The 18577-nt window shown below is 44.4% G+C and overlaps 1 protein-coding gene across 4 annotated transcripts in view; it reads left to right on the forward strand.

The window, feature by feature from the left end:
• The window catches only part of LOC106582213 (E3 SUMO-protein ligase RanBP2), a 35329-nt gene that overhangs the window by 9215 nt on the left and 7537 nt on the right, over positions 1 to 18577 (forward strand). For all 4 annotated transcript variants that reach the window (XM_045704683.2, XM_082967104.1, XM_082967102.1 and 1 more), the window contains exons 11-19: positions 862 to 985; positions 1304 to 1462; positions 6901 to 7038; positions 7219 to 7350; positions 8056 to 8268; positions 8441 to 8524; positions 8655 to 8796; positions 8919 to 9019; positions 13052 to 17813. In XM_045704683.2, the coding sequence (XP_045560639.2) occupies positions 862 to 985; positions 1304 to 1462; positions 6901 to 7038; positions 7219 to 7350; positions 8056 to 8268; positions 8441 to 8524; positions 8655 to 8796; positions 8919 to 9019; positions 13052 to 17813 (5855 nt within the window). The remainder of the gene's footprint in view (positions 1 to 861; positions 986 to 1303; positions 1463 to 6900; positions 7039 to 7218; positions 7351 to 8055; positions 8269 to 8440; positions 8525 to 8654; positions 8797 to 8918; positions 9020 to 13051; positions 17814 to 18577) is intronic.

The raw sequence follows: 18577 nt of genomic DNA on the forward strand, positions 1-18577 counted from the left end.
AAACTCATTGTGATTGGATGGGCCTATGCTCACCCATGGCTACACCCCTGCCCAGTCATGTGAAATCAAGAGATTAGGGCCTAATGAATTTATGAATTCTCAACCTTCCACACAAGGCAAAACATTCCATTACACTATAGCCAACTTGTCAACGGTATGAAATTCACCATATTAAATTATTTTAATTGTGCACATCTACCCCAATGCTCTGTTTCTGATGACTGGGATAAATGCAGGAGCAGATTTCAGGAGCAGGACAAGACTCCCTCTTTTTGACTGACATCTGATGTAAGGGCATGTACGTGATAGGCCTATCTGGCTTATATGATTATGATGGTCATAATGCTTCATGACAGTGTCCGTGCATTTCCTTAGTCCAAGTAATGTGACACAGGATGGTCACAATGCTTTATGACGGTGTCATAAAGTGTATTTTGTAGAAGTTATTTAAAATTTGATGGGGGGGGGAACATGACTGTAAAGAATTAATTTCAACAACAAAGGACTTTTAAAAAAAACTTTCAAACGAAAGGAAACTTCTTGGCAGGGAAAAAACACATTTGCATAAATGTGGGTTTTGACACTCCTATGTAGGTGTCATAACAGCCATAAAATAATGTAATATGTCACAACAGGTCTAAATGTATGGGTCATGACAGTGTTATGACAGGTTATGACAATTTGCCAGCTATTATGACATGGTTATGAAGTAAAGTGTTACTATAAGGTCAGTGTTAAAATGAAAAGGCCCAGGATGGAGAAGTCAAGCTGACTGATGGCTCTGTGGTTAACATGACTATGGTTCTGGTTCTGTCTGCGGGCCTAGTATGTATAATACTCTCTGTGTATCTGTGTTTGTAGGCCTGGCATGTCAGCCAAACTGAGGATGACGGTTCAACATGGACTAAGCACCTTGCGAGCCAGAGAGAAACATGGCCTTCAACCAGCCCTGTCCATACACTGGGCCCAGCACCTCAGCTCAGCGGTAACACCCTCAGCCAGATGAGACACCTGCCCTTTTCTGTCACACACTACATTAGTGAACATATGTGCTAGGTGTCTGTCTGACATGATTACCTCTGCATTTACTCAATAGTATTTATAACTTCGTATGATTATTATTTATAACTCTCGGACTAGCGAGAATATTCTACTAAATCCCTTTGGTAAAGTAAATTATGAATATATAAAACGAAATAACTGTGAGAATGTGACACTGAACGAGGTGTCCTTAGTAAAAATGATTTTGAAGGAATTACATTTCTGCATTCGGATTAAACATCTGTTCTGATGTAATTCCCAGGGGTTTGGTGTGAACTCATACTACGACCACGAGTACATAAGGCGGAGTGTCCACTACTGGAACGTGGTGCTCCCCCTGCTGGACAAAATCAAGAGGAGCCGTGGCATCCCTGGACCACTGGACCCCCTGTTCATACACTTCCCCTCTAGAGACATAGAGGTGAGCTACCACTACAGCTGATTCTCTGACCAACTGGGTTTGAACCCATCCTGCCACAACACTGTTAGTCTGCTGAGTTAAAGCATTGGCATGTGTGTAGACTTTTGATATCAAATTGAATTTTATTGGTCACATGCGCCGAATCCAACAGGTGTAGACTTTACAGTGAAATGCTGACTTACGAGCCCATTCACAACAATGCAGTGTTAGCCTTCCCTGTAGCTCAGTTGGTAGAGCATGGTGTTTGCAACACCAGGGTTGTGGGTTCGATTCCCACGGGGGGCCAGCACAGAAAATAATGTATGAAATTGTATGAAATGTATGCATTCACTACTGTAAGTCGCTCTGGATAAGAGCGTCTGCTAAATGACTAAAATGTAAATGTAAAAATGTAAAAAGTAAGACAAAAAAAGGGAAATAGTAACCCAATAACGAGGCTATGTACAAGGAGTATCAGTACCGAGTCAATGAGCAGGGGTACGAGGTAATTGAGGTAATACACTATGTACACAGTACATGTGGGTAGGGTTAAAAGTGACTTGGCAATCAAGATATATATTTGTATTTATTATTGGTCCCGGCAGCAGCTACTCTTCCTGGGGTCCAGCGAAATTAAGGCAGTTTATACAATTTTAAAAACATTACAATACATTCAGACTGTGTGCCCTCAGGCCCCTACTCCACCACTACCACATATATACAGTACAAAATCCATGTGTACGTGTGTGTATGCTATCGTGTGTATGCATGTCTGCCTATGTTTGTGTTGCTTTACAGTCCCTGCTGTTCCATAAGGTGTTTTTTTAAATCTAATTTTACTGCTTGCATGAGTTACTTGATGTGGAATAGAGTTCCATGTAGTCATGGCTCTATTTAGTATTGTGCTCCTTCCATAGTCTGTTTTGGACTTGGGGACTGTGAAGAGACCTCTTGTGGCATGTCTTGTGGGGTATGCATGGGTGTCTGAGCTGTGCTCCAGTAGTTCAAACAGACAGCCCGGTGCATTCAACATGTCAATACCTCTCATAAATACAAGCAGTGATGAAGTCAATCTCTCCTCCTCTTTCATACATATAGAAACTCAGCAAAAAAGAAACGTCCCTTTTTCAGGACCCTGTCTTTCAAAGATAATTCATAAAATCCAAATAACTTCACAGATCTTCATTGTAAAGGATTTTAAACACTGTTTCCCATGCTTGTTCACTGAACCATAAACAGTTAATGAACATGCACCTGTGGAACGGTCGTTAACTTCTTGGGGCTATGTGGGACGCTAGCGTGCCACCCGTGGTGCACCCTATCAACAGCAGGTGCATTTCAAGAGCGGCAAATTTGAAACCAAATAAATGTCAAAATTCTAATTTTTCAAACATACAACTATCTTACACCCTTTGAAAGATAAACATCTCCTTAATCTAACCACGTTGTCCGATTTCAAAAAGGTTTTACGGCGAAAGCATAAAGTTAGATTATGTTAGGAGAGTACATTGACAATAGCTGTGTAATGTTTTGTCAATTCAAAGACAGGCGTCACCAAAACCATAAAACCAGCTAAAATGATGCACTAACCTTTAACAATCTCCATCAGATGACACTCCTAGGACATTATGTTAGACAATAAATGCATTTTTAGTTCTATCAAGTTCATATTTATATCCAAAAACAGCGGTTTACTATGGCATTGATGTTCAGGAAATCGTTTCCCTCCAATAACCGGCAGTCAAGTCAGCACCACAAATTAAATAATTAAAATTAGAAAACATTGGTAAAATATTATATTGTCATTTAAAGAATTATAGATTTACATCTCTTGAACGCAATCAACTTGCCAGATTTAAAAATAACCTTACTGGGAAATCACACTTTGCAATAATCTGAGCACTGCGCCCAGAAAAATACGCGTTGCGATACAGACTAGCCGCCATGTTGGGGAGATCTAAAATCGAAAATACTATGTAAATAATCCATTACCTTTGATTCTCTTCATCAGATGTCACTTCCAGGAATCCCAGGTCCATAACGAATGTAGTTTTGTTCAAAAAAGCTCATCATTTATATCCAAAAAGCTCCGTGTTGTTAGCACATGATCTAAGCCAGCCGGACTTCTCGTCATGAACGAGGGGGAAAAATATATTTACGTTCGTTCAAACATGTCAAACGTTGTATAGCATAAATCATTAGTGCCTTTTTTAACCAGAACATGAATAATATTCAAGGTGGACGAATGCATTCTCTTTTATAACGTATTGGAACGAGGGTACCCAACATGAACTCGTGCGCCAGAGTCTAATCGGCCATCACCGTTCCAAGGCTCTTGTTCGGTCAGATCTCACAGTAAAAGACTCAAAACACTTTGTAAAGGCTGGTGACATCTAGTGGAAGCAATAGGAAGTGCCAAAACATTAATCAACCCCTGTGTTTCAATGGCATAGGCTTAAAGGTAATTCAACACATCAGGTATCCACTTCCTGTCAGAAAATGTCTCAGGGTTTTGCCTGCCAAATGAGTTCTGTTATACTCACAGACACCATTCAAACAGTTTTAGAAACTTTAGGGTGTTTTCTATCCATATATAATAAGTATATGCATATTCTAGTTACTGGGTAGGATTAGTAACCAGATTAAATCGGGTACGTTTTTTTATCCCTCCGTGAAAATACTGCCCCCTAGCCCCAACAGGTTAAGACACTAACAGCTTACAGATGGTAGGCAATTAAGGTCACAGTTATGAAAACTTAGGACACTAAAGAGGCCTTTCTACTGACTCTGAAAAAGACCAAAAGAAAGATGCCCAGGGTCCCTGCTCATCTGCGTGAACGTGCCTTAGGCATGCTGCAAGGAGGCATGAGGACTGTAGATGTAGCCAGGGAAATAAATTGCGATGTCCTTACTGTGAGACGCCTAAGACAGCACTACAGGGAGACAGGACGGACAGCTGATCGTCCACGCAGTGGCAGACCACATGTCACAACACCTGCACAGGATCGGTACATCCGAACATCACACCTGCGGGACAGGTACAGGATGGCAACAACAACTGCCCAAGTTACACCAGGAACGCACAATCCCTCCATCAGTGCTCAGACTGTCCGCAATAGGCTGAGAGAGGCTGGACTGAGGGCTTGTAGGCCTGTTGTAAGGCAGGTCCTCACCAGACATATCCGACAACAATGACGCCTATGGGCACAAACCCACCGTCGCTGGACCAGACAGGACTGGCAAAAGTGCTCTTCACTGACGAGTCGCGGTTTTGTCTCACCAGGGGTGATGGTCGGATTCGCGTTTATCGTCGAAGGAATGAGCGTTACACCGAGGTCTGTACTCTGGAGCGAGATCGATTTGGAGGTGGGGGGTCTGTCATAGTCAGGGGCGGTGTGTCACAGCATCATCGGACTGAGCTTGTTGTCATTGCCTGCAATCTCCAAGCTGTGCATTACAGGGAAGACATCCTCCTCCCTCATGTGGTACCCTTCCTGCAGGCTCATCCTGACATGACCCTCCAGCATGACAATGCCACCAGCCATACTGCTCGTTCTGTGCGTGATTTCCTGCAAGACAGGAATGTCAGTGTTCTGCCATGGCCAGCGAAGAGCCCCAATCTCAATCCCTTTGAGCACGTCTGGGACCTGTTGGATCGAAGGGTGAGGTCTAGGGCCATTTCACCCCAGAAATGTCCGGGAACTTGCAGGTACCTTGGTGCCAGCAAGAACTGGCAAATCTGGTGCAGTTCATGAGATGTTTTTGCTGAGTATTGTAGATTTGTAGTGGTATAATAATGTTATGATGTACTGTTTTATTTTTTGTTTTACATGTAATGTAATTGACTTAATGTGTTTGGACCCCAGGGAGTGTAGCTGCTGCCTTGGCATCAGCTAATGGGGATCCCTAATAGATACAGATGTGAGTGCTACGGGGTGGTAGTCATTGAGATAGGTTACAGCTTGTCAGTGCATGCTCTGAGTATACATCCTGGTAATCTGTCTGGCCTTGTGAATGTTAACCTGTTTAAAAGTCTTACTCACATCGGCTACGGAGAGAGTGATCATAGTCTTCTGGAACAGCTGGTTCTCTCACACATGGACAGTGTTGCTTGCCTCAACGCGAGCATAGATGGCTTTTAGCTCATTTGGTAGGCTGGCGTCTCTGGGCAGCTCTCGGCTGGGTTTCCCGTTGTATTCCGTGATAGTTTGCAAGCCCTGCCACATCAGACAAGTGTCAGAGCTGGTGTAATAGCATTTGATCATAGTCCTGTATTGACACTTTGCCTGTTTGATGGTTCGTCGCAGGGCCCAGCGTCGTCCGGTTTAGGGCAGGGTTTGGCTGGTCGGGATTTCCTTGTCCCATTGCGCTCTAGCGACTTCTTGAGGTGGGCCGGGCTCCTGCCAGCTGACTTCGGTCGCCAGTTGGACGGCGTTTCCTCCGACACAGTGGTGCGGCTGGCTTCTGGGTTAAGCGAGCAGTGCGTCAAGAAGCAGTGCGGCTTGGCAGGGATGTGTTTTTCCAAGGACGCATGGCTCTCAACCTTCGCCTCTCACAAGTCCGTAGGGTAGTTGCAGCAATGGGACAAGACTGTAACTACCGATATCACGAAAAAGGAGTAAAAATAATCACCGGCCACTAGGAACGCCGCCTCTGGATGAGCATTTTCTTGTTTGCTTCTGGCCTTATACAGCTTGTTGAGTGCGGTCTTAGTGCCAGCATCGGTTTGTGGCGGTAAATACAGATGAATACTCTTGATAAATAGTATGGTCTACAGCTTATCATGAGTTACAGTAACTCAGGCGAGCAGAACATTGATACTTCCTTAATATTTGAGATTGCGCACCAGCTGTTGTTAATAAAGAGACCCACCACCCTGGATCTGCCGTTCTGTACTGTCGATGCATTGAAAAACCAGGTAGCTTTATATTATCCATATCCTTGTTCAGCTGTGACTCCAAGAAGCATAGTATTTTACAGTTCTTAATGTCCTGTTGATAGGATAGTCTCGAACAGAGCTCATCCAATTTTTTTTCTCCAGCGACTGCACATTCGCAAATAGAACCGAGGGTAGAAACAGTCTCACCAGGGTGCTCGCGTGCCGACCTCTATACGAGTGTCGTGGATCAGGGCCTGGTCCGGGATAATCCGTATGTCTTTTGCCTCCGACTCATTGAAGTAGAAGTACTCGTCCAAATGGAGGTTAGTGATAGCTGTTCTCATGTTCAGAAGCTTTTTTCGGTCATAGGAAACAATGGTGGAAACACTATGTACAAAAAAAGTTCAGATTAGGACAAAACAAGACACTAAATAGCACAATTGGTCAGGAGCCTGTAAAACGGCGGCTATTCACTCCGGTGCGATGTAATCACTGTTGCCAAGCAAAAAAATTGACAAGACCAGTTTTAATGTGTGCATTGCTCTATTTTTATTGGTTAGTGTGTTTGTGTTCATCGCAGATCCCATCAGTGAAGGGCTTTGAGGAGGAGGCCAAGATAGCATTTGCAATCCTCCTGGACATCGAGGGGAAGACCGAGGAGGCTATCGCTACCCTGGAGACCATCAACAACATCTCGTCTAACTGGCACCTAGCTAGGGTATGTAGTGAGGGGTTCACTGCTCTACCTTGGTCTTGGAGTCTGTCACCTGCACTTCATCACCATGCTTTTAAGTGCAGCTCCCAGTAAAAAATTCTGCCAGCGTTTTTCTCTGTTTTACCATGCAAAATGTGTTTGTTATGAATTGTGTCTTTTGATATATCTCTGTGTGTTTTGTAGATCTTCCAGCGTCTGTCCGAGGAGGCCGGTAGCGGTGTGGAGGAGACACAGGATAGGTGCATCATGTTCCTCAGGAAGTTCAGAACTTACCTGTCCAAGATCTACAATGCCAACGCTGACGACATGGATAAGGTTAGACACCCACACTAGTGGTGCGCGGGTCAGCTATTTGTTCACTTGCCTGCAATTGCTAAAGCTAAGGCCCGCACCTAACCCACAAATATAGAATATGTGCTATAGGCTATAGTCAAAGACCGCAGAACCATTCTTTGATAGGGGTGCATGATTTCTTTTGTTGCATGATTTTGATGCGTTTCTACTAATAATTTCTGACATTTTGGTAGGCTATTTGTTAGTCATCTTCTCTATAATTAGATACATGCAGCTTCTCTTCTGTCATTAAATGTTGCCCTAGAAGACTAAGTTAACCCTTGCTCTCCAGAATAAATCGATAGAATGAATGCTTCAAACTAGTTGACATCTGAGAAAATGCAATAACTCAACAACAACAAAAAGATAGATGGCACCTCTACTGATGTTATCTGAGCATTCGCATTCTCAAGATGCTGAAAGAAAGAAATAATACTTCTCCACTCCTGTTCCTGAGTAAAAATGTTGCCCACATTTTGTGTATAATTTTACTGCAAGAAATGCTTAATTCTGCTGCAGTTAATATTAAGGCTATGTGAGAGGTTATAGGCCTACAGTCAGTGTCCAGATTTGAGTTTCCATTTAACCCATCTGAACAGTAGGCTACAGTTACCTTCATATAATCAAAAGTTTAAGAGTTGGAAGCATGAGATGACATTCAACCATATTCACTGTGTTATGTCCCAGCTGCCCGTTTCGATGGAGGAGGTGATGGATCTCCTGAATGATGTGAAACAGCAGCTGGAGGAGAGTGGAGAAGCGATGGATGAAGAGGAGGACGGACCGGTCCACTCCAGCCTTCAGTTTACTAAGCCTGCTGCTTCAATCTCTTGTGTCAAATTCGCCCCATTAACCCCCTCCCCCAGCAAGAGCTTGGCCTCTCCCTCCAAAAGACACCTGGTACGTTTAATTATAAATGTTGACTTATAAACATATGTGAGACAGTTGTTCTTCCTATTTTTCAAACATGGACATACATGCACTCAAACAACCTGTACAGTAAATCTTTCTTGCATAAATAATCGAAATATCTTTATGGGGGGGGGGGGGGGGAATTATCCTCCATTTCCAGATTTCCCCAAAGAAGCCACCTCATTGGGCGGAGGACCAGAAGTCCCTCCTGCAGATGCTCTGCCAGCAGGTGGAGAGCCTCAAGGTCAGCCCCTGGCTTCATTGTTTTTGAGGATCTGGGAGATGGATGTTAGCCATGTCAAGTGTGCCTATTAAATTATAGATGTTAATGTATGGTTTCTGTGTTGATAAGTGCTGTGTGGTTGGGGTTGCAGAATGAGGTCCATGACCTGAGGCATCACTCGTCAGACAGCATGGCGTCACCCCACCAAAGAATGTATGGAGATGGGTACGGGGCTGAGAGCATGCAGGAGGGCTACCCCCCAGCACAGACCTTCCATGGAGCACCCCTCACTGGTAGGAACACAGTACACAGCTGAGTTGTGTAGTTTGACTGTGTGTTATACTGAAATAGCAATGTTTCTAGGATATTCAATTATGAATGTTGATTATACCCTCTTTCCTCTTTTTGTTTACAGTTGCCACCACACAGGCACCCTCTATGTATTACAATCAATCCCCTGCTTATAACGCCGGACAGTATCTCCTTCGTACGGCAGCCAATGTTACTCCAACAAAGGTATGTGTTTATACCTTGGGATTCTTTAAGAATTGAGAATGGTTTAGTTATTTAAAGTGGGATAGTATTTTCAGTAGGGCTGGGCGATATGGCCTAAAACTTCATATCTTGATTTTTTTCAAAGAGTGGTACAGTACCAGTCAAAAGTTGGGACACATCTACTCATTCAAGGTTTTTTATGTTGGTGAGGGACTATTTTCTACATTGTACAATAATAGTGAAGACATCAAAACTATGAAATAACACATATGGAATCATGTAGTAACCAAAAAAGGGGTTTGAGATTCTTCAAAGTAGCCACCCTTTGCCTTGATGACAGCTTTGCACACTTGGCATTCTCTCAACCAACTTCACCTGGAATGCTTTTCCAACAGTCTTGAAGGAGTTCCCACATATGCTGAGCACTTGTTGACTGCTTTTCCTTCACTCTGCGGTCCAGCTCATCCCAAACCATCAATTGGGTTGAGGTTGGGTGGTTGTGGAGGCCAGGTCATCTGATGCATCACTCATCACTCTCCTTCTTGGTCAAATAGCCCTTACACTGTCTGAAGGTGTGTTGGGTCATTGTCTTGTTGTAAAACAAATGATTGTCACCATAAGCGCAAACCAGATGGGATGGTGTATCGCTGCAGAATGCTGTGGTAGCCATGCTGCAGCAGAGGTAACTTTGGTTCTTCCCTTCCTGTGACGGTGCTCATGAGAGACAGTTTCATTATAGCGCTTGATGGTTTTTGCGACCGCACTTGAAGAAACTTTTAATGTTCCTGACATTTTACGAATAACTGACCTTCATGTCTTAAAGTAATGATGGACTGTTGTTTCTCGTTGCTTATTTGACCTGTTCTTGCCATAATATGGACATGGTCTTCTGTATACCACCCCTACCTTGTCACAACACAACTGATTGGCTCAAACTCATTAAACTTCTTATGGCTTGAATCCCGTTAGCGGGATCGATATGACGACAGCCAGTGAAAGTGCACGGCAGCAAATTCAAAACAACAAAAATCTCATAATAAAAATGTCTCAAACATACAAGTATTATACTGCATTTTAAAGATAAGATTCTCCTTAATCTAACCACAGTGTTCGATTTCAAAAAGGCTTTATGGCGAAAGCAAAACATTAGATTATGTTAGGACAGCACCTAAACAAGAAAAACCACAGAGACATTTTCCAAGCAAGGAGAGGTGTCACAAAAACCAGAAATACAGCTCAAATTAATGACTAACCTTTGATGATCTTCATCAGATGACACTCCCAGGACTCAATGTTACAAAATACATGTATGTTTTGTTCGATAAAGTTCATATTTATATCCATAAACCCCATTTTTACATTGGCGCGTGATGTTCAGAAAATGTATTCCCACCAAAACCTCCGGTGAATGAGGACATCAATTTACAAAAATACTCATCATAAACGTTGATAAACTTTACAACAGTTATTGAAAGAATTCTAGATATACTACTCCTTAATGCAACCGCTGTCAAATTTTAAAATAGCTTTACAGCGAAAGCACATTTTTCAATATTCTGAGTACAGAGCTCAGCCATCAAAGCAAGCTATACAGTTACCCGCCAAGTTCTGGAGTCAACTAAACTCAGAATTAGTATTATAAATCTTCCCTTACCTTTGCTGATCTTCATCGGAATGCACTCCCAGGACTTCCACTTCCACAAGAAATGTTATTTTTGTTCGAAATACTCCATATTTATGTCCAAATACCTCCGTTTTGTTCGCGCGTTCAGATCACTATCCAAAGGCATAACGCGTGAGCGTAGAACCAGAGCCAAAAAGTTCCATTACCATTCGTAGAAACATGTCAAACGATGTTTACAATCAATCCTTAGGGTCTTTTTTTAACATAAAACGTCAATAATATTCCAACCGGACAATACCGTATTCATTACAGAAGAAAAAGGAGCGGGGCTCCAAGCGAGCCGCGCAGTAAACAACTCACTGGTCCCAGGCAGTCCACTGATTGACTGAGCTCCTATTCTCTGCCCAGTAACAGTAGACGGATGAAACAAGTTTCTAAAGGCTGTTGACAGCCAATGGAAGCCTTAGGAAGTGCAAAATGACCCCACAGACACTATAGTTTGAACAGGGATTAGATAGAAAAACTACAAGTCACTTCCTGGTTGGATTTTTTCTCAGGTTTTTGCCTGCCATATGAGTTCTGTTATACTCACAGACATCATTCAAACAGTTTTAGAAACTTCAGAGTGTTTTCTATCCAAAGCTACTAATAATATGCATATCTTAGTTTCTGAGAGTGAGTAGCAGGCAATTTACTTTGGGCATGTCAGTCATCCAAGCGACTCAATACTGCCACCATCCATAAGAAGTTAAGAAGGACAGAAATTCCACAAATTAACAAGGCACACCTGTTAATTGAAATGCATTCCATGTGACTACCTCATGAAGCTGGTTGAGAGAATGTCAAGCGTGTGCAAAGCTGTCATCTAGGCAAAGGTTGGCTACTTTGAAGAACCTTAAATATAAAATATTATTCTAAAATGTAGAAAATATTAAAAATAAAGACAAACCCTGGAATGAGTACGTGTCCAAACATTTGACTACTACGTATATCAAAAAAAATAAACTTCTCTAAATAACCTTTGTACAGTTAAAGGGTCAGTCAGAAATAATCTAATGAATTCAAGGCTTGTGAAGTTATACCTCGGCTAAATATAGGGCTTCCACAATCATAAGTGCGAAGCGGTCTTAGGCACTGCATCTCAGTGCTTGAGGCATCACTACAGTCCCTAGTTCGAATCCAGGCTGCATCACAACTATCCGTGATTGGGAGTCCCATAGGGCGGCGCACATTTGACCCAGTGTCGTCTGGGTTTGGCCAGTGTAGGCCGTCATTGTAAGTAAGAATTTGGTCTTAACTGACTTGCCTAGTTAAATAAATAAAAAATAAGACCCACTAATAATGTAATATTTTTATCAAAATGATTTACCCTGCCTTTTTGTTATCACGGATCTGTCTAACCAGAACCATGCATAATGCACATTTACTAATAATGACTAACTTCTTGTAGCAGGCATTAGGCTATAGAAAATTAATAAAGGTCTCATAATTAATCTCAAGCACAAGCCCATGTGCTAGTGACTAGCTAGCTAATCTTTATATTTACATTTTAGCTAACCTGGATCTAGCTAAGAAGGAAGAACAGTTTAATTGTTATGAACACAGCCTTCTGTCCGTCTTCAACTGTTTGAACAGCATGTTAGCTTGTCCACTTTGTTCAGATATTGAAATTGAGTGGCCTACCTAAATTCTCAGAATGAGAACAAGTTGAAATTTCTTTATACAATTGTGTTTTATGCTTATTGCACATTTATAAAACACAGACTAGACAGCTAGTATAAAGGTATTTGGCTAAAATGCTGCTAGTGGTACTTGATACCGCAATGCCACATGCGACAAACTGAGCATTCATTTTCCAGAATCAATGGTCATGGCTACTCTCGTTTTAACATCTCTATTACGGTAAAATAATTTCTTAATGTGTTTCGGTGTCCATATGATAGTGAGTTAAAACTGCTCATCAGAGAGGAAGACGTGATCTCTCATCTTTGTTTTCGTGAGGGGCTTGGTGTGTGTCTGATTCTGTGTAAACCAGAGGAAGAGGCGAAGTCTGTTCAAAATCAGCCAAATGCGTTTCTACGGCCTTATTTTGGACCTAAGCTTGTCGTATTCCTTCCTGCCTTGGTGACAACAACTACCATTGTTAGGGTGGAGTCGTACATCTTGTCATTATATACAGATCTCTGGTGTAAATGGGAAGGTGCACAGAAGGAGCAAAGGAGACGAGACCAAAAAGACATTAACGTTTATTAAAAAGGAAACACAAAAAAACTTGGTTCTTGCAATACAGGCAGTTTGGAATATCGCGCAAAAATATATATTTGGAATTAATTGACTTAATTTGATATCGCCCAGCCCTACTTTTCAGTGGCAAATATGAAATGCATAGGTTTTAGTTTGAATGCATTTTTCTTTCTCTTGTGTCTCAGGCTCCTGTGTATGGAATCAACCGCCTGCCACCCCAGCAGCACATGTATGCCTACCAGCAGCCCACAAACACACCTCCCCTGCAGTCAACACCAGCCTGCATCTACCCTCCTCAAGATCAGGTCTTCAGCGCCCCTCTCCGCTTTGAGTCACCAGCAACCAGTCTCCTATCCCCATACAGTGAGGAATACTACGGCCACTCTCAGCCCACCACAAACCCTCCCCTCCCAGAGCCTGGCTACTTCACCAAGCCCTCCATTGTACCTGTCCAACCACCAAAGAGCATCGAGGGGAAGCCTGTGGGCTTTGGGAAGATCTCTTTTGGCCAGCCGATCCCTGCTGAGCCTCCTAAGTTGCCCAGCTTTGGTGCTGGAATAGTCGCCCAGTCCACTCCATCATCCGCTGCCTTTAAATTCAACTCCAACTTTAAATCCAATGATGGGGACTTCACCTTCAAGTCCAAAAACAATGAGAGCCTGTTGGGTCTTCTGACATCAGACATTCCCACCAAATCTGAGGGTCCCTCAGAGGGGAAGCCCCAAGAGCCTCGTAGCCAGGGAGGGATTTTTACCTTTGGCACTAAAAGCGCTCCTGGGTTCTCCTTTGCTGACACAATCCAGATCCAGGACAAACCAAACCTGTTTGGAAAAATTGACCAGCCATTTAGTTTCACTGATGTAACCACGCCGGTATTTGGGCTGGCAAACACAGCGGAGGAGGAGAAGGGAGCAGAGAGCAATAACGACAGCACTCATGTGGAGGAGGACGAGGATGGGCCTCACTTTGAGCCTATTGTGCCCCTCCCTGACAAAGTAGACGTGAAGACTGGAGAGGAGGAAGAGGAGGAGATGTTCTGTAACAGGGCCAAGCTGTTCAGATTCGATGCGGAGACAAAAGAGTGGAAAGAGAGAGGTATCGGCTTAGTCAAAATCCTAAAGCACAATAGATCAGGAAAAGTGCGTCTACTGATGAGGAGGGAGCAGGTTCTGAAGATCTGCGCTAACCACTACATCACGCCAGATATGCTCCTGAAACCAAATGCTGGATCTGACAAGTCCTGGGTCTGGAATGCCGTTGATTATGCAGATGAGGAACCAAGGCCTGAGCAACTGGCCATCCGGTACAAAACGCAAGACGAGGCATTGCTCTTCAAGACAAAGTTTGAAGAGGCTCAGAAGATCGTTCCCAAATCTCCAGAAAAGCAGCAAGATCAGTCATATACGAAAAATAATTTTCCTAAATCCTCTGATCCATTGGCGACAAACTTTGCTGCCCAGTTTGCAAAGAAGCACGAGGAGTGGGACTGCAATGTGTGCTGTGTAAGAAATGCAGCTAAAGTTATGCAGTGTGTTTCCTGCCAGACTGCCAACCCTAATGTCCCATCGAAGCCGGCCCGCACACCCAATACTGACATCAAAGGCTTTACTAGTGGGGCAGCTTCAGTGGGAGGATTTACTTTTGGATTTGGAGCCGACTCGTCAAAAGACACCAGCAGCTCAGGATCTATTGGAAAAGGATTTGGGTCTTTTGGAGCTCAGATACCCTCCTCCTTTACGTTTGGAACCAGTGGCACCACTTATATACCTGCTGCTGGTTTTGGTGCCCAGTTTGGAAAGAGGCAAGAAACCACAAAAGTAGCAGCAGAATCAAAGCCCTCAACCAAGCCATTTGACTCTGGATTTGGTGTGCAGTTCGGCAAAAAGCCAGGACAGTGGGACTGTGATACATGCGCTGTAAGAAATGAGGCATCTGCAAACAGTTGTCTCTCTTGTCAAACTCCTAACCCTTCAGGAAAAGCTGCTGCTGGTGCCCCAGCTTTGGCAACCCTCTCAATTGGGTCTGGATTTGGTACACAGTTTGGCAAAAAAACAGGGCAGTGGGAGTGTGATGTTAGAAATGATGAGTCTACTAGCAGTTGTGTTTCTTGTCAAACTCCAAACCCTGTAGCCAAAACAGATGTAGATGGAGCAGCACAATCAAAGTTCTCAACCATGCCATTTGGTGCCCCAGCTTTGGCAACCCTCTCAACTGGGTCTGGATTTGGTGCCCAATTCAGCAAAAAGCTAGGGCAATGGGACTGTGATACATGCGTTGTAAGAAACGAGGCTTCTTCAAGCAGTTGTGTTTCTTGTCAAACTCCTAACCCTTCAGCAAAATCAACAGTAGAGGTAGCACCAACAACAAAGCCAACAGTGTCAGGCTTTGCTGCTCCTTTTTCAAAGAAGGATGGACAATGGGACTGTGACACCTGTCTAGTGAGGAATGATGCATCTGCCTCTAAGTGTGTTTCCTGCCAGACACCCAACCCCAATGCTAGCAGCTCCTCTTTTGGGGCCATGTTTGCCAGGCAGGGGGGACAGTGGGACTGTGACGCATGTCTAGTCAGAAACAACAACTCTGCTAGTCAATGTGTCTCCTGTGAGATGCCCAACCCCAATGTTAAGAGCACAGCCACAGCCGCCACTTCCAGCTCATCTTTCAGCTTTAACTTTGGGCGTCAGAGTTCCTCTACTCAACCCACAGGCGCTGGGTTTAAAGCAAACTTCAACAGTGACAGCTCTTTGCAGTTTGGCACAGGCAACGTTGATAAAAGTTCCCCTGCATCCTTCAAGTTTGAGACCCCTCCTCAGGCTGAAAGCAGTACCCCCAGTGCTGCAGGCTTCTCTTTCACCATGCCCATCCCAGCAGGTGGCTTTAAGTTTGGCACTCAGGAAACTGCAAAGGAAACCCTACCAGCTGAAACTCAGACCCCTGCTTCAGGGTCTACGTCAATGTTCCCGAAGAGTATCGCAGAGCAGCACAAAGAGAAAGAGAAGGAATCTGGTGTCAGTGTATATGCATCAGCGCTGTCAGTGGACAAGACAGGTCAGGATGAAAATCCCCTCTTCACTGGCAAACCCAACGACTTCAGTTTTGCAGACTTGGCTAAAAACTCACAAGGAGACTTCCAGTTTGGCCAGACTGACTCCAATTTCAAAGGCTTCACCCGTGCTGGTGAGCAGCTGTTCACATCCCTTCAGTCAAACCAGATGGCAGACACCTCAGCTGACCAGGATGAAGAGGACGTATACAAGACGGAGGAGAATGACGATATCCAGTTTGAGCCTGTGGTCCAGATGCCAGAGAAAGTGGACCTGGTCACAGGAGAGGAGGACGAACAGGCCCTCTACTCCCAGAGAGTGAAGCTCTTCAGGTTTGACGGAGACATCAGCCAGTGGAAGGAGAGGGGCGTTGGGGTCCTCAAGATCCTGAAGAACGCCACCAATGGCAGGCTTAGGGTTCTGATGAGGAGAGAGCAGGTCCTGAAGGTGTGTGCCAACCACTGGATTACCACCACCATGAACCTGAAGCCCTTGGCTGGCTCCGACAAGGCCTGGATGTGGCTGGCTAATGACTTCTCTGATGGAGATGCCAGACTGGAGCAACTCGCTGCCAAGTTTAAAACCCCTGAGCTGGCTGAGGAGTTCAAGCTAAAGTTTGAGGAGTGTCAGAGGCTCCTGTTAGACATCCCACTGCAGACTCCTCACAAGCTTGTTGACACGGGCAGAACTGCCCATCTCATCCAGAAGGCAGAGGAGATGAAGTCCGGCCTGAAAGATCTTAAATCTTTCCTGACCGATGACAGAACCAAGATCAAGGAGGACGACCGCCAAGCTAACATCACGACAGCCAGTAACACCTCTGGTCTGATTATCAAGCCCCACGCGGAGAGCACTGGCCCTACCTTAGAATGGGACAACTATGACCTGAGAGAAGAGGCTCTGGACGACAGTGCTGACACCTCTGTCTACGCCTCACCCCTGGCAAGCAGCCCAATCAGGAAGAACCTCTTCTGCTTTGGAGAATCCACAGCTGGCTTTAACTTCAGCTTCCAGCCTGTCGTCAGTCCCGCCAAGTCGCTGGCCAAGATGAACCAGAGCGGGGTGTCAGTGGACGAGGAGCAGGACATTAGCCAGGAGGAGGAGCGGGACGGCCTGTACTTTGAGCCTGTGGTTCCCCTGCCAGACCTGGTAGAGATCTCCACTGGAGAGGAGAATGAAAATGTGTGTTTCAGCCACAGGGCAAAGCTGTATCGCTATGACAAAGACCTGAACCAGTGGAAGGAGAGGGGCATCGGAGACCTCAAGATACTGCAGAACTACAACACCAAACGAGTCAGACTCATCATGAGGAGAGACCAAGTCCTGAAAATCTGCGCCAACCACTGGGTCACATCTTCTATGAAGTTGGAGCCCATGAAGGGTGCTGAGAAGGCCTGGGTCTGGAGCGCTATTGACTTTGCCGAGGTAGCTAAGGGAAATGTTGAGCAGTTAGCTGTGAGATTCAAACTGAAGGATGTGGCTAACTCCTTCAGAGATGTCTTTGACCAGGCTAAAACTGCCCAGGAGAATGAGATTCTGGTCACTCCAATAGCCTCCAGTGAGACCCTTCCTCAGAAGGAAGCAATAGCGACGGGGACAACAGTGCTTGGACAAACTGCTGTGGCCATCCTGGAGGAGACCACCACAGAACGGACGGAGCAGTATCATGAGACTTTACACACCCCTGACTGCAAGTCCTCCACCGCCATACCACATAGCCCTCTCAACCTCTCCAGGATGGTGATGTCCCCACCCAAGTTCCTCTTTGGAACAGACTCTCTCCAGAAGTTCTTTGGAAGCAGCCCCCCGTCGTCCAAGGAGGATGGTTCTTCAGAGAGCTCCAAGGTTAAAGACAGCGGTCGGACCTCCCAGCCTTTAACTGCATTCAAAATCTCAGAAAAAGGTAAGCCTTTTGTTATCCTTTCTTGATTGTTTTTGTTGAGCTTGTGGTTCAGTGTAAACCTCTTGTTTTTAAATGGTGAAGGCCATTTCGGAGTTTTCACATAATTTGACCCCATTGTGTTGTGATTCCATTCATGTCCCATTGGTTTATTGCATTGCTCCTCCCACCAGCCCACACTCTTGCGTTAGTAGGACAGAACATAACCGTCACTCCCATTAGCCTAACTTACATCCACTCTTCCTCACATTTGGTATTTGGATATAGGTTGTTTGATATGATAGCTGATGTAATTGATTATATACTTCATTACATTTAGTATATTATACAAAATAATGCAGTCACAAGATTTATTGCAGGCTTCGTCTTCATGAAGGCAGAAATGGGGACAGGACATAGTTGGAGGACTCTAGATTAGGCCTGGGCAATTCCAGTCCTCGGGGGCCTGATTGTTGTCACACTTTTCTCCTCTAACTATGTCCTGTCCCCACCATTCTTAAAGTAGTCAACTGGGTGGGACTTCCCATGGGTTACAGAAGGATCACATGATTCCATCCGAGTCATCTGCCAGTAAATTATACTTCTGAGCAAACACTAGGTGGCAGTATGCACCCTTTCAGTTTGTTTGCCAACTAGGAGGAGAAGGAGGAGGTAATAATAATGGAGATTGACTCAATGGCGCTGCCCGTGAGTTTACAGACACCATAATGGAAATTAGGTAAAGATGATATCTCTATCATTCTCTATGGGACAGGACTGAAATAATG

This window comes from Salmo salar, chromosome 21, assembly GCF_965601325.2.
Source record: "Salmo salar chromosome 21, fSalSal1, whole genome shotgun sequence".
In the NCBI taxonomy this organism is placed as follows: domain Eukaryota; kingdom Metazoa; phylum Chordata; class Actinopteri; order Salmoniformes; family Salmonidae; genus Salmo; species Salmo salar.